This window comes from Hemiscyllium ocellatum, chromosome 20, assembly GCF_020745735.1.
Source record: "Hemiscyllium ocellatum isolate sHemOce1 chromosome 20, sHemOce1.pat.X.cur, whole genome shotgun sequence".
Taxonomy (NCBI): Eukaryota; Metazoa; Chordata; class Chondrichthyes; order Orectolobiformes; family Hemiscylliidae; genus Hemiscyllium; species Hemiscyllium ocellatum.
Window position 1 is genome coordinate 20,311,619 of NC_083420.1, and position 13,897 is coordinate 20,325,515.

Genomic DNA, 13,897 nt, shown 5'->3' on the forward strand with positions numbered 1-13,897 from the left:
ATTCATATTTTCTGTCCATATCTGTTGATGACTAAAAGTTTGTCAGACTCTTTCTTGTGTATATACTCACTATCCAACCTGCGCAACCCTCTGTAATAGCAAATTCCATATGTTGCTTTTTACCCTGGTTCTGGAATCACCAGACAAGGAGAATTATTCTCCCTATATCCAATCTGATAGCCAATTGGAATTTTATACATTTTCAATCCGATCTACTGTCATTCTTCTGAACTCTAATCAACATAATCAACATATTCCTGATGAAGGGCTTATGCTCGAAACGTCGAATTCTCTATTCCTGAGATGCTGCCTGGCCTGCTGTGCTTTGACCAGCAACACATTTGCAGCTGTGATCTCCAGCATCTGCAGACCTCATTTTTTACTCAACATAAGCCCAGTCAAACAAATCTTTCCACATCAGACAGTCTAGCCATCCTTGGTATCAGGCTAGTGAACCTTCATTGTGCTTCATCTCCAGTAACTATATCCTAGCTTGAGTAGTGAGATCACAACTGTGAAGAGTGCTCCAGGTGTGGCCTTCCCAAGACGCTGTATGTGTGCAGTGAGACTTCCCTACTTCTGAACTCAAATCCTCTTGCAATGAAGGTCCAACATATTATTTGCTTTACTAATTGCTTTCTGTACCTGCCTGTTTTACTTCCATTGATTCTTGTCCAAGGATGCACAGATCTTTCTGTACATCCACATCGCCCATTCTACCACCATTTAAATAATATTGCACCTTTCGTTCTGAAATGTCAAGTGTATAGCTTCACATTTATCCAGATTATTGCATCAACCATGTGTTAGCCCACAAACTGAATTTCTCTTTTGCCCTAAAGTTTTTTTTTCCATCCTTCTCAAAACTCTGAATCCTATCTTGTTTTGGGTCATCAGCAAACTTAGAAATATTGCATTTGAACCCCTCACCAAAGTCATTTATAATGCGGCACGGTGGCACAGTGGTTAGCACTGCTGCTTCACAGCGCCTGAAGACCCGGGTTCAATTCCCGACTCAGGCGACTGACTGTGTGGAGTTTGCACGTTCTCCCCGTGTCTGCGTGGGTTTCCTCCGGGTGCTCCGGTTTCCTCCCACAGTCACAAAGATGTGCGGGTTAGGTGAATTGGCCATGCTAAAATTGCCCGTAGTGTTAGGTAAGGGGTAATGTAGGGATATGGGTGGGTTTCGCTTCGGCGGGTCGGTGTGGACTTGTTGGGCCGAAGGGCCTGTTTCCACACTGTAAGTCTAATCTAATCTAAATGTTGTGAATAGCTGAGGCCCAAACACTGAACCCTATGGGACAGCACTGGTCACTGTCTGCCACCTGGAAGTGAAGGCTTTTTTTTCCCCCACTCTGTTTCAGTTTGGTAATCAGTTCTCAATGAATGGCAATATATTAGCCCCAACCGAATGTACTTTAATTTTACCACTAGCCTACTTTATCGGATCTGACCGAAAGCCTTACTGAAAGCCAAATACAACATATCAACTGGTTTCCCTTATCTATTCTATTGGGAACATATTCAGAGCTCCATAGATTAATTTATTATGATTTCTGTTTCATAAACTCAACTCTGATATGTTCTGTAATGCTTTGGAAGTAATCGGTTATCTCAATTTTTAAAATAGACTTGAGCATTTCCTCACTCATGATGTTAGGCTAACTGGTCTTTTTCTTCTCTCCCTCCTTTTTGTAATGAGCATTACATTTCCCACTCTCCAATCTGTGGAAGTTGTTCCATAGTCTATACATTTTTGGAAGATGACCTGCAATGCATTCAATATTTCCAAGGTCACTTTGTTAAGTACTCTGTGATGCAGATTGTCAGGCCCGAATGAATTGTCAGCCTTTAACCTCCATAAGTACATTTTACTTTCTTAAGCTTATACTGGTTTACTTCAGTACTTCCCTCTTGGTAGACCTTTGGTTCCTTCGCATTTCTAGGTAAAGTTGTGTTCCAAAAAAATATATGTTTCATTCTTCTGCCATTTCTTTGTTGCTTATTATAATTTAGCCCATTTCTAACTGTAAGGGACTGACATTTGTTTTTGCTTATCTTTTTGTCTTTATGTTTTAGAAACTGACTACCAATTAAACAAAACATCCAGTTAACATTATGATAAACGCAGAGTCAGGAAAGAACTGAGGTCTTAGATATTTTAATTAATCTGTTTGGACATATTATGATACACCTCCAGAGCAGGTGGGCCTGGAACCTGTACCATCCGGCCTACAAGTTGGAACACTACCACTACACCACCAAATCCTCAATAACTCAGCTCTTTTTTTTCATCCGGAGATACTTTTATACACCCCTGCTTTTTTTTTGTCACCCAACCATCAAATCACTTTGCTTTTTATTCTCTTGTATCTTTCCACTACTGCAATATCTGTTTCTAACTAAATCTCCAATTAACACGTGAAGACCGTCATGGGCAGTATAATGACATCAGAATTTGGGGAAGCACTGCTCTTAAACACAGAAGTCCAATGAATGTGACCTGCTGTCAACCAATTCTGGTGCTGATCTGTTCGAGCCGTACAGGGACTGATCTGTCTAATTCTGACCGTTCTACTCTCTTTGTAAAAATAAGTTGTATTCTTATAATGGCACCGAGATAGAAAAAGAACATTTCATATTCTCACATTATATAGAGTATAACCTTCTGCAGATTTTCTGTAGAGGCAATCACATAAGGTGAGGACTAATATCTATCCACTTAATATCTTTCCTCTTCAGCATCTACTTTAAGATGGTTCGATCTAGTTTAAGCCATTTTACGCTTGTATATTATCTCTTTTTAAGACTGATTGATAGATAGATAATGAATGTAATACTTCAGTGGTTTGGCTATTTTATTCCCCTTTTTTTGTATATGGTTTCTCCTGAGATTGTGGACCAAGAGAATGCAGTGTGACTAATATCAATGAGATCAAGGTCTGGTGATTTCAACAAATAATTCAGGAGTCAAAAATATGATTCAGTTTTCAAAGCCAATTGTGTACTACTGATTTGAAAGAGATTTTATTCTAAATCTAGTTTACTTCGATATTAGCTAACTTTAAAACTATTACACAGTTAAAATTGGGCCCTTGGTATTAGCTGCGGTACGGTTGTACAGTTTTGTTTGAGAATTAGAGATTGATGGTGCTGAAGCCCATTTCAAGTCATAGAGCTGTACAGCATGAAAACTGACCCTTTGATTCAAGATATCCGAAATTAATCTAATTCAATTTGGCAGCATATCCCTCTAAACCCTTCCTATTCATAGACCCATTCAGATGCCTTTTGAATGTTGAAATTCACCACTTTCTCTGGCAAGTCATTGCATATACACCCATCTCTACATGAAAATGTTGCCCGTTCAGTCCCTTTTAAATCTTTCTCCTTTCACGTTTAAACCTATGCCCTGTAGTTTTGAACTCCCCTACCTTGGGGGAGAAGACCTTGTCTATTTACCCAATCCACACCCCTCATGACTTCATAAACCTCTATGAGGTCATCCCTCTGCCTCTGACACTGCTGCCTATTTGGCTTCTTCCTTTAGCCCAAAGCCTCCAACCCTTGAGAATTGAGTCTTTTAAGCAGACATATCTGGGTTATTTTGGGAATGCAGCACTACCATTAGGCATTGCCTTTTGGATGAGGTAATTAACCAAGGACCAGTCGGCGGCTAGTACTTGTCAGAGTTGAATAGAGTAATAATTTCTCAACCAGCACTTTGCGTAGGAAATTGCTGCCACCAGTATCTACAACTTAATAGCTGGAATAATTGATAATAGCCTCAGATGAGGAAAGCAGGTTATATACCAAGTCCTTCTTTCCTTTGTCTGTACAACCTCTCAAATCATGTAGTTTGAAGCTTGTTGCCAGGAAAAGGGTAATGATGCAGTCAAGAGGGTATAGTTCAGATTCGTTTAACATGTTGTCTTAGATGGATTCATGCAGTTTTTGAGCAAAGTACAATGTAACTCTGCAAGTACAAATTGTTGGGGGTGTGTGTGTGTGTGTGTGTGTGTGTGTGTGTGTGTGTGTGTGTGTGTGTGTGTGTGTGTGTGTGTGTGTGTGTGTGTGTGTGTGTGTAAGTAAAGGGGTCTAAGTCTGTGAGAGGGTGCATGTGAGAGTGTGGGAGTGTGTAGAATGCCTTGATAGCAATTTTTGAATTGTACACAAATGGAGAAGAGTAATTAGAACAGACTGCTTTCAATAATTTGACAAGTCTAGAACAAAGCAAACATGAATTTAAGACTAAATGGAAATAATTGAAGACAGATTGTGAACTGTTTTACATGATTGACCTTAAACTGGATTGCACTGCCTGAGTTAGCAATTGAAAGCCGAAAATTTGTGAAGAGAAGAATGTAGTTACATCAACAAGAGAGTAACGAAATATTGGAACAGAATTGGTGCAAGGTGTCAAATTATTTTTATTTTGAGGGCTACTTTGTGGCTACTGAGTCACAGTCTTTTCCTTCTCGCTACATTCTCCTTGTTCCTCCAACTTGCAACCTTTTTTAACTCATCTCTCCTCTGCTTCATTCCCCTGCACATGCTTAAAGTTGCCTTTTGTGCCTCCCAGTTTATAGTTTCCTTGCACTCCCCTTGCAGACTGCATCTCCAGCCCTGGCTAGCATAACACCCCTTCCCAATAAACCTTGCTGACAGCATGCTAGCGACCCAGTCATCACTGCTATTCACTTTCCAAACTGCTTACTGCTGTTTTAGGCTGTTTCAGATTCCGATTGGCTGTTTCTCATGAGTGAGCCTGAATTTGAAGAGACACCTCCTCCGTGGTTCTGTTTGAATCACAAATGGGGCAGCTTTGCTCGAAGTGGTAACTCTGTGATGGATTTATTTAAATTGTAGAATCACAGAACCTTTAAAGTATGGAAAAAGGCCACTGACCTATTGAGTCTGCACTGAACTTCCAAAGAGCATCCCACTCAGACCTGGCACCACCCTATCTTCATAACCCCTCATTTATCATGGTTAATCCACTTAGCCTGCACATCCCTGGACAATACGGAACAACACCTTTGTATTGATTCTCGAAAGGTAAACATGCAGGTTGAGTCCGTGATTAAAAAAGCGAATGCAATGTTGTCATTTATCTCAAGAGGGTTGGAATATAAAAGCACCGTTGTGCTACTGGACTTTATAAAGCTCTGGTAAGGCCCCATTTGGAGTATTGTGTCCAGTTTTGGTCCCCACACCTCAGAAAGGACATACTGGCACTGGAACGTGCCCAGCGGAGATTCACACAGATGATCCCTGGAATGGTTGGTCTAACATACGAGGAAGGGCTGAGGATCCTGGGATTGTATTCATTGGAGTTTAGAAGATTAAGGGGAGACTTAATAGAGACGTACAAGATAACACATGGCTTGGAAAGGGTGGACGCTAGGAAATTGTTTCCATTAGGCGAGGAGACTAGGACCCGTGGACACAGCCTTAGAATTAGAGGGGGTCAATTCAGAACAGAAATGCGGAGATATTTCTTCAGCCACAGAGTGGTGGGCCTGTGGAATTCATTGCCACAGTGCTCAGAGGAGGCTGGGATGCTAAATGTCTTCGAGGCAGAGATTGATAGATTCTTGATGTCACGAGGAATTAAGGGCTACAGGGAGAATGCGGGTAAGTGGAGTTGAAATGCCCATCAGTCATGATTGAATGGCGGAGTGGGCTCGATGGGCCGAATGGCCTTACTTCCACTCCTATGTCTTATGGTCTTATGGTCTTAACACAGCATAGCCAATCCACCTAACGCCACAAATTTGGATGGAAGCCAGTGGAAACCCTTACAGCCGTGGAGAGAATGTGCAAACCCCACAGTCACCCAATCGTGGAATCAAATTCTGCTAACCAGTGAGTCACTGTGGCATTGTGGGCATTTTTGGGGTATACAATGATGAGCTTTGTGTGACCACTTTGTGTTTTGAGGACTGACAGGTGCAAGGCATGAGCAATGCTGCTGGTATTTGAAATCATTGGTTGGGATGAAAGGTCTGTTTCTGTCATAATTTCTTGAGAGGCAACAAGAATCAATGCATTATTGACTTTTTGATTTCTACTTTATTGTCACTTGTCCTCAAGTACAAAAGCATGGGATTACAATGAAACGTTTTGCATATCACAAAGCACAGGGCCATCTTAGGCACAAAAACTTAGGTATAAGGTGGAAGGAATTAAGGAACAATGTTAAAAGTTAACCATCACAATTACTTTTTGTAAAGCATAATAAAAGTTCAACATGACTTTTTTCTGTGTAAGTTGAAAAATAAGAAATTAAGCTAAAAGCTGAAAGAGGTTGTGAATTGAGGCATAATTGGTAACCAAAACAAATGACAACAAATGACTGTCTTGTTGCTGAATGGCACAGTAACTGCTTTATTCATTGTTATCTATCTTTACTGTTTTTTGGAATATGAGAAATTCCATTGGACCACTTTTTGATCTATTTTGATAAAGTAGATTTTCTCATATGGAAACACCTTTTTTTTTTCTCATTTTAATTGTAGGAAGAAGGTAAACAAATCTTGGCTCGCCAGAAGTCCAATTCTCAGTCAGACTCTCATGATGATGAGATCTCACCACCACCTCCAAATCCAGTTGTAAAAGCAAGACATAGAAGAGGTGGTGTCAGTGCTGAAGTATATACGGAAGAAGATGCAGTATCCTATGTTCGAAAGGTATGATATATTTCATCAGAGAATGCCACTCAAAGTTGATGGAGTATTATTAGTTTGATTCATAGATGAGCTGTTTTGAAATATTTTGATATTTTGACACAGTTCTTCAAATTTTTACTTGGAGAAAGCTCTGTGGGGATGAGTGCTGAGCCATTCCAGCTTGCGATTTCTTTTGATAATTTGGGCTTCAATGTAGACCATGTGATAAAGTGTTTCTGGGTGACACGCTAATTGTTAGGGTTGTAAGTACTAAGGATAGCTGTAAACTGCAGGAGGAAAACAGCAGACTGGTCAGTTGAGCAGAATATGGCAAATGGAATGATGTGAGGTAATGCACTCAGAGGGGACGAACAAGACAACGGTTACATTTTGAATGGTAGCATGCTGGAATGTAGTGAATATCATTGTGTGCATATTCACGGATCCCTGACGGTGGCAGGGTAGATAGACAAAGAATGTATATAGCATACTTACCTTTATTAGTTGGGACATGGAATACAAGAGCAAGTTATGTTAAAATGATATAAAATGCTGGTTGGGCCACAAAACGTGATTCTGGATAATCCAAGATGGAGGCCGTGAAAGTTTCTGGCTGTAACAGCTCCTCCTTTATTGAGGTATTTTAGCCGTTGGAAGTGATTTCCTTGAATTCCAGGAGCAGCAATTACTGTTCTATATGCTGTTCCATTGTTTTGGAACTGTTAAAACAATAACAGTTTTAAAAGGGAGAAGAACAAGGGAAGCACATGGTGAGGTCAGTGCAGGAGAGAGAGAGAGAGAGAGAAAGAAACTGACATAGCAGTGAACCTGCACAGTTACTGCCTTTGCTGTTTAAATTCATGTATCACTTGACATCTGAGTGTGTCTGGGAAAATTAACAAACAGTGAAATTCACAACTGATCTTGGAGGAACTGTTGGTCAAAGTTCACAGCACAGAAGCAGATAAGTAAATTGTTGTTTTTAAGTGGGACCTACAGAAAGTCTGCAGGAGTGAGTAGAGTGGGTTCTTTCTTGAGTATATGTTTTTTGAGATATGTTGTTGATTAAACTTAAAATATAAGCCATAACTATTAATTTAACCTGGGGCAGTGTTTTGTCGAGGAATAAGACGGTGTTATTTTCTAGGTCTGTAGATTGTGAAGGAGCAAAAATGGCCTTTTGTGGAGTGATATGCGCTTCTTGTCAGATATGGGAGTTTAAAGAGAGTTTAAGGGTTACTGTGAATTATATCTTCAATAAATACTGTTGGTTAGAATCTTATCAGATCGAATGGATCAGTTGGAGAGACAGAAGCAACAGTATGTGATGGATGGCAGTTATAGGAAGGGGGAATGTCTCAGATAGAGTCACAGAGATGGGTTAACTCCAGGAAAGGTAAGAGACGTAGGCAGCTAGTTCAGGAGCCTTCTCTGGCTGTACCCATTTCAAACACATATGCTGTTTTGGAAAATGTGGGGAGTGATGGATTCTCAGGGAATGTAGCACGAACAGCCAAGTTTCTGGTATCGAATCTGGCTCTAATGCAATGAGGGGTGCATCGGGTTCCAAGAGATGTTTCTGTGACCAGCAGCGAGAAATCAGAATGGTGTGTTGCTTCCCTGGTGCCAGGATTAAGGATGTCTCAGAGGGTGCAGAATGTTCTCAAGGAGGAGAGGTGTCAGCAAGAGATCATTGTCTACATTGGAGCCAATTACATAGGAAGGGAAAAGGTTAAGATTCTGAAGGGAGATGACCGAGAGTTAGGCAGGAATTTAAAAAGGAGGTGCTCAAGGATAGTAATATCTGGATTACTCCTGTTGCTATGAGCGAGTGAGGGCAGGAATAGGAGGATAGAGCAGATGAATGCATGGCTGAGGAGCTGGTGAGTGGGAGAAGGAATCACATTTTTGGATCATTGGAATCTGTTTTGGGTTAGAAGTACAAGAAGGATGGTTTGCACCTAAATTGGAAGGGGACTAATATACTGGCAGGGAGATTTGCAAGAGCTGCTCGGGAGGATTTAAACTAGGAAGGTTGGGGGGAACTCAGGGAGATAGTGAGGAAAGAGATCACTCTGAGACTGGTACAGTTGAGAACAAAAGCGAGTCAAACAGCCCGGGGCAGACAGGGACAAGATAGGACTAATAAATTAAACTGCATTTATTTCAATGCAAGGGGCCAAACTGGGAAGGCAGATGAACTCAGGGCATGGTTAGGAACATGGGACAGGGATATCATGGCAATTACAGAAACATGGCTCAAGGATGGTCAGGACTGGCAGCTTAAAGTTCCAGGATACAAATGCGACAGGAAAGATAGAAAGGGAGGCAACAAAGGAGGTGGAGTGGTGCTTTTGATAAGGGATAGCATTACAGCTGTGCTGAGGGAGGATATTCATGGAAATACATCCAGGGAAGTTATTTGGGTTGAACTGAGAAATAAGAAAGGGATGATCACCTTATTGGGATTGTATTGTAGATCCCCTAATGGTCAGTGGGAAATTGAGAAACAAACTTGTAAGGAGATCTCAGCTATCTGTAAGAATAATAGGGTGGTTATGGTAGGGGATTTTAACTTTCCAAACATCGACTGGGACTGCCATAGTGTTAAAGGTTTAGATGGAGATGAATTTGTTAAGTGTGTACAAGACAATTTTCTGTAGATGTACCTACTAGAGAAGGTGGAAAACTTGACCTACTCTTAGGAAATAAGGCAGGGCAGGTGACTGAGGTGTCAGTAGGGGAGCACTTTGGGCCTGCCACCATAATTTTAGTAGATTTAAAATCATGATGGAAAAGAATAGACCATATCTAAAAGTTGAAGTTCTGAAGTAGAGAAAGGCCAACTTTTATGGTATTAGGCAAGAACTTTTGAAAGCTGACTAGGGGCAGATGTTCATAGGTAAAGGGACAGCTGGAAAATGGGAAACCTTCAGAAATGAGATAACGAGAATCCAGAGAAAGTATATTCCTGTTAGGGGGAAATGAAAGGCTGGTAGGGATAGGGAATGCTAGATGACTGGAGAAATTGAGGGTTTGGTTAAGAAAAAGAAGGAAACATATGTAAGGTATAGACAGGATAGATCAAGTGAATCCTTAGAAGAGTAGAAAGAAAGTAGGAGTATACTTAAGAGGGAAATCAGGAGGGCAAAGAGGGAACGTGAAATAGCATTGGCAAGTAGAGTTAAGGTGAATCCAAAGGATTTTTACAAATACATTAATGATAAAAGGATAACTAGGGAGAGAATAGGGCCCCTGAAAGATCATCAAGACTGCCTTTGTGTGGAGCCACAGAAAATGGAGATACTAAACAAGTATTTTGCTTCAGTATTTACTGTGGAAAAGGATATGGAAGATATCGACTGTAGAGGAATAGAAGGTGACACCTTGCAAAATTTCTATATTACAGTGGAGGAAATGCATAAAGGTGAATAAATCCCCAGGACCTGATCATGTGTACCCAAGAACTCTGTTGGAAGTGAGAGAAGTGATTGCTGGGCCTCTTGCTGAGATATTTGTATCATTGTAGTCACAGGTGAGGTGCTGGAAAACTGGAGGTTGGCTAACGTGGTGCCACTCTTTTAAGAAGTTTAGACAGGACAAGTCAGGGAACTATAGACCAGTGAGCCTGACCTCGGTGGTGGGCAATGATTCCCACTGTTGGAGGAAATCGTGAGGGACAGGATATACATGTATTTGTGAAGGCCAGGGTTGATTAGGAATAGTCAACATGGCTTTGTGCATGGGAAATCATGTCTCACAAACTTGATTGAGTTTTTTTGAAGAAGTAACAATGAGAATTGATGAGGGCAGAGTGGTGGACATGATCTGTATGGACTTCAGTAAGGCGTTCGACAAGGTTCTCCATGGGAGACTGATTAGCAATTTTAGATCTCAAGGAATAAAGGGAAAGCTAGCCATTTGGATACAGAACTGATTCAAAGGTAGAAGATAGGGTGGTGATGGAGGCATTTGACCAGTGGAGTACCACAAGGATCGGTGCTGGGTTCTCTATTTTTTGTCATTTACATAAATGATTTGGATGTGAGCGTAAGATGTACAGTTAGTAAGTTTGCAGATGACACCAAAATTGGAGGTGTAGTGGACAGTGAAGAGGGATACCTCCGATTACAAAAGGATCTGGACCAGATGGGTCAATGGGTTGAGAAGTTGCAGATGGAGTTTAATTCAGATAAATGTGAGGTGCTGCATTTTGGGAAAGCAAATCTTAGCAGGACTTCCACACTGACTGGTAAGGTCCTGGGGGGTGTTGCTAAACAAAGAGACCTTGGAGTGCAGGTTCATAGCTCCTTGACAGTGAAGTCGCAGGTGGATAGGATAGTGAAGGCAGCATTTGGTATGCTTTCTTTTGTTGGTCAGAGTATTGAGTACAGGAGTTGGGAGGTCATGTTGCGATTGTACTGGACATTGGTTCGGCCACTGTTGGAATATTGCATGCAATTCTGGTCTCCTTATTATCACAAAGATGTTGTGCAACTTGAAAGGGTTCAGAAAAGATTTACAAGGATGTTGCCAGGGTTGGAGGATTTGAGCTATATGGAAAGGATGAACAGGCTGGTGTTGTTTTCCCTGGAGTGTCGGAGGCTGAGGGATGACCTTATAGAGGTTTACAAAATGATGAGGGGCATGGATAGCATAAATAGGCAAAGTCATTTCCCAGGGTCCGGGGAGTCCAGAACTAGAGCGCATAGGTTTAGGGTGAGAGGGGAAAGATGTAAAAGAGACCTATGGGGCAACTTTTTCACACAGGGTGGTCCGTGTATAGAATGAGCTGCCAGAGGAAGTGGTGGAGGCTGGTACAATTGCTATATTTAAGAGGCATTTGGAGGGTATATGAATAGGAAGGGTTTGGAGAGATATGGGCCGGGTGCTGGCAGGTGGGACTAGATTGGGTTGGGATATCTGGTCAGCATGGATGAGTTGGATTGAAGTGTCTGTTTCCATGCTGTACATCTCTGTGGTTCTATAACTGGAGTAATGCATGCAGTCCTAGTTACCACATTCTAGAAAGGATGTAATTGCACGAGTGAGGCTGCAGAGGAAATCTAACAGAACATTTCAGGGGCTAGAGGTCTGAGCAGTGAGCAATGATTGGATATACTGAGGTTGTTTTCCTTAGAGCAGTAAAGTTTGAGAAGGAACCTAATGAAGGTGTTTAATGTGGAGAGGCGTTGGTTGGATAGGAAGGCACTTTTTCCATTTATTAGAAAAATCAGTAACCGAGGGGGCATAGATTTAAGCAAAGAAGTAGAAATTTAGGAGGAGGTTGAATATCTGGAGCTTTCTGTTTGAAAGGGTGGTTAAATCAGAAACTCTAATATGTAAAAGGTATTAATATGTCGCTTGCATTTCCGTATCATCCAGGTCTACGGGTCAAGAGATGAAAAACAGAATTTGTACAGTCAAATCTTTGACACAATGGCTTAAATGCCTTCTGTGCTGTAAATGTCGATGACTAAGTCTGTTTGCTTCACAAAATAGCAAGAAAAACAATGCTCATGTATTTGGAAAGGCAAGGACTGATTCGGGATAGTCAACATGGCTTTGTGTGTGGGTGATCATGTCTCACAAACTTGATTGAGTTTTTTGAAAAATTAACAAAGAAGATTGAGGGCAGAGCAATACATGTGATCTATACGGATTTCACTAAGGTGTTCGACAAGGTTCCCATGGGAGACTGATTACCAAGGTTAGATCTCATTGAATACAGGGAGAACTAGCCATTTGGATACAGAACTGGCTCAAAGGTAGAAGGCAGAAGGTGGTGGTGGAGGGTTGTTTGCAGACTGGAGGCCTGTGACCAGTGGAGTGCCACAAGGATCGGTGCTAGCCCTCTACTTTTTGGCATTTACATAAATGATTTGGATGCAAGCATAAGAGGTACAGTTAGTAAGTTTGCAGATGACCCACCAAAATTGGAGGTGTCGTGGACAGTGAAGAGGGCTACCTCAGATTCCAACAGGATCTGGATCAGATGGGCCTATGGGCTGAGAAGTGACAGATGGAGTTTAATTCAGATAAATGCGAGGTACTGCATTTTGGGAAAGCAAATCTTAGCAGGACTTATACACTAAATGGTAAGGTCCTGGGGGGGTGTTGCTGAACAAAGAGACCTTGGAGTGCAGGTTCATAGCTCCTTGAAAGTGGAGTCGCAGGTAGATGGGATAGTGAAGGCGGTGTTTGGTATGCTTTCCTTTATTGGTCAGAGTATTGAGTACAGGGGTTGGGAGGTCATGTTGTGGCTGTACAGGACATTGGTTAGGCCACTGTTGGAATATTGCATGCAATTCTGGTCTCCTTCCTATCGGAAAGATGTTGTGAAACTTGAAAGGATTCAGAAAAGATGTACAAGGATGTTGCCAGGGTTGGAGGAACTGAGCTACGGGGAGAGGCTGAACAGGCTGGGGCTGTTTTCTCTGGAGCGTCGGAGGCTGAGGAGTGACCTTATAGAGGTTTACAAAATTGAGGGGCATGGATAGGGTAAATAGACAAAGTCTTTTCCGTGGGGTCGGGGAGTCCAGAGCTAGAGGGTGTAGATTTAGGGTGAGAGGGGAAAGATATAAAAGAGACCTAAGGGGCAACCTTTTCACGCAGAGGGTGGTACGTGTATGAAATGAGCTGCTAGAGGATATGGTGGAGGCTGGTACAATTGCAACATTTAAGAGGCATTTGGATGGGTATATGAATAGGAAGGGTTTGGAGGGATATGGGCCAGGTGCTGGCAGGTGGGACTAGATTGGGTTGGGATATCTGGTCGGCATGGACGGGTTGTACTGAAGGGCCTGTGTCCATGCTGTACATCTGTATGACTCTGACTCTAAATCAAACCCCGTTATCAGGTTTCTTATCAAAAGTTAATTTGTGACTGTACTTTGGCTTTCAGAGGTGTATTTTGTTCTGTTTCTTTTAAGAACAAGAGGTTGAGACAGATTTAGAATGATCTATTCCAAGTCAATAAAGTAAACAGCTTGTGTGGCCTTGGGGATTTTTTGTTAAAAGTTGGAATAATGGAAGCAGCATGAATGAATGGAGTCAGGCTCCCACAGAACCAGGGTTTCAGTTTAGCTTTCAGTGGTTGCAGGGATCTTGAAGTTGGATGTGGAAGTTCTTATTCCTCTCTCTGTTACAACTAATAGCAAGAGTTCTGTCTGCTGTGAGAGTTGCATGTTAATTTTTTTTCACTGAATTTGCCTTTGCTGAGCATG

The 13,897-nt window shown here is 41.7% G+C and overlaps 1 protein-coding gene across 1 annotated transcript in view; it reads left to right on the forward strand.

Moving 5' to 3' along the window:
* Window positions 1-13,897, forward strand: part of prkar1b (protein kinase, cAMP-dependent, regulatory, type I, beta) — a 190,549-nt gene that overhangs the window by 43,373 nt on the left and 133,279 nt on the right. Inside the window, exon 3 of the mRNA XM_060840190.1 lies at window positions 6,522-6,692. Within this exon, the coding sequence (XP_060696173.1) occupies window positions 6,522-6,692 (171 nt within the window). The remainder of the gene's footprint in view (window positions 1-6,521; window positions 6,693-13,897) is intronic.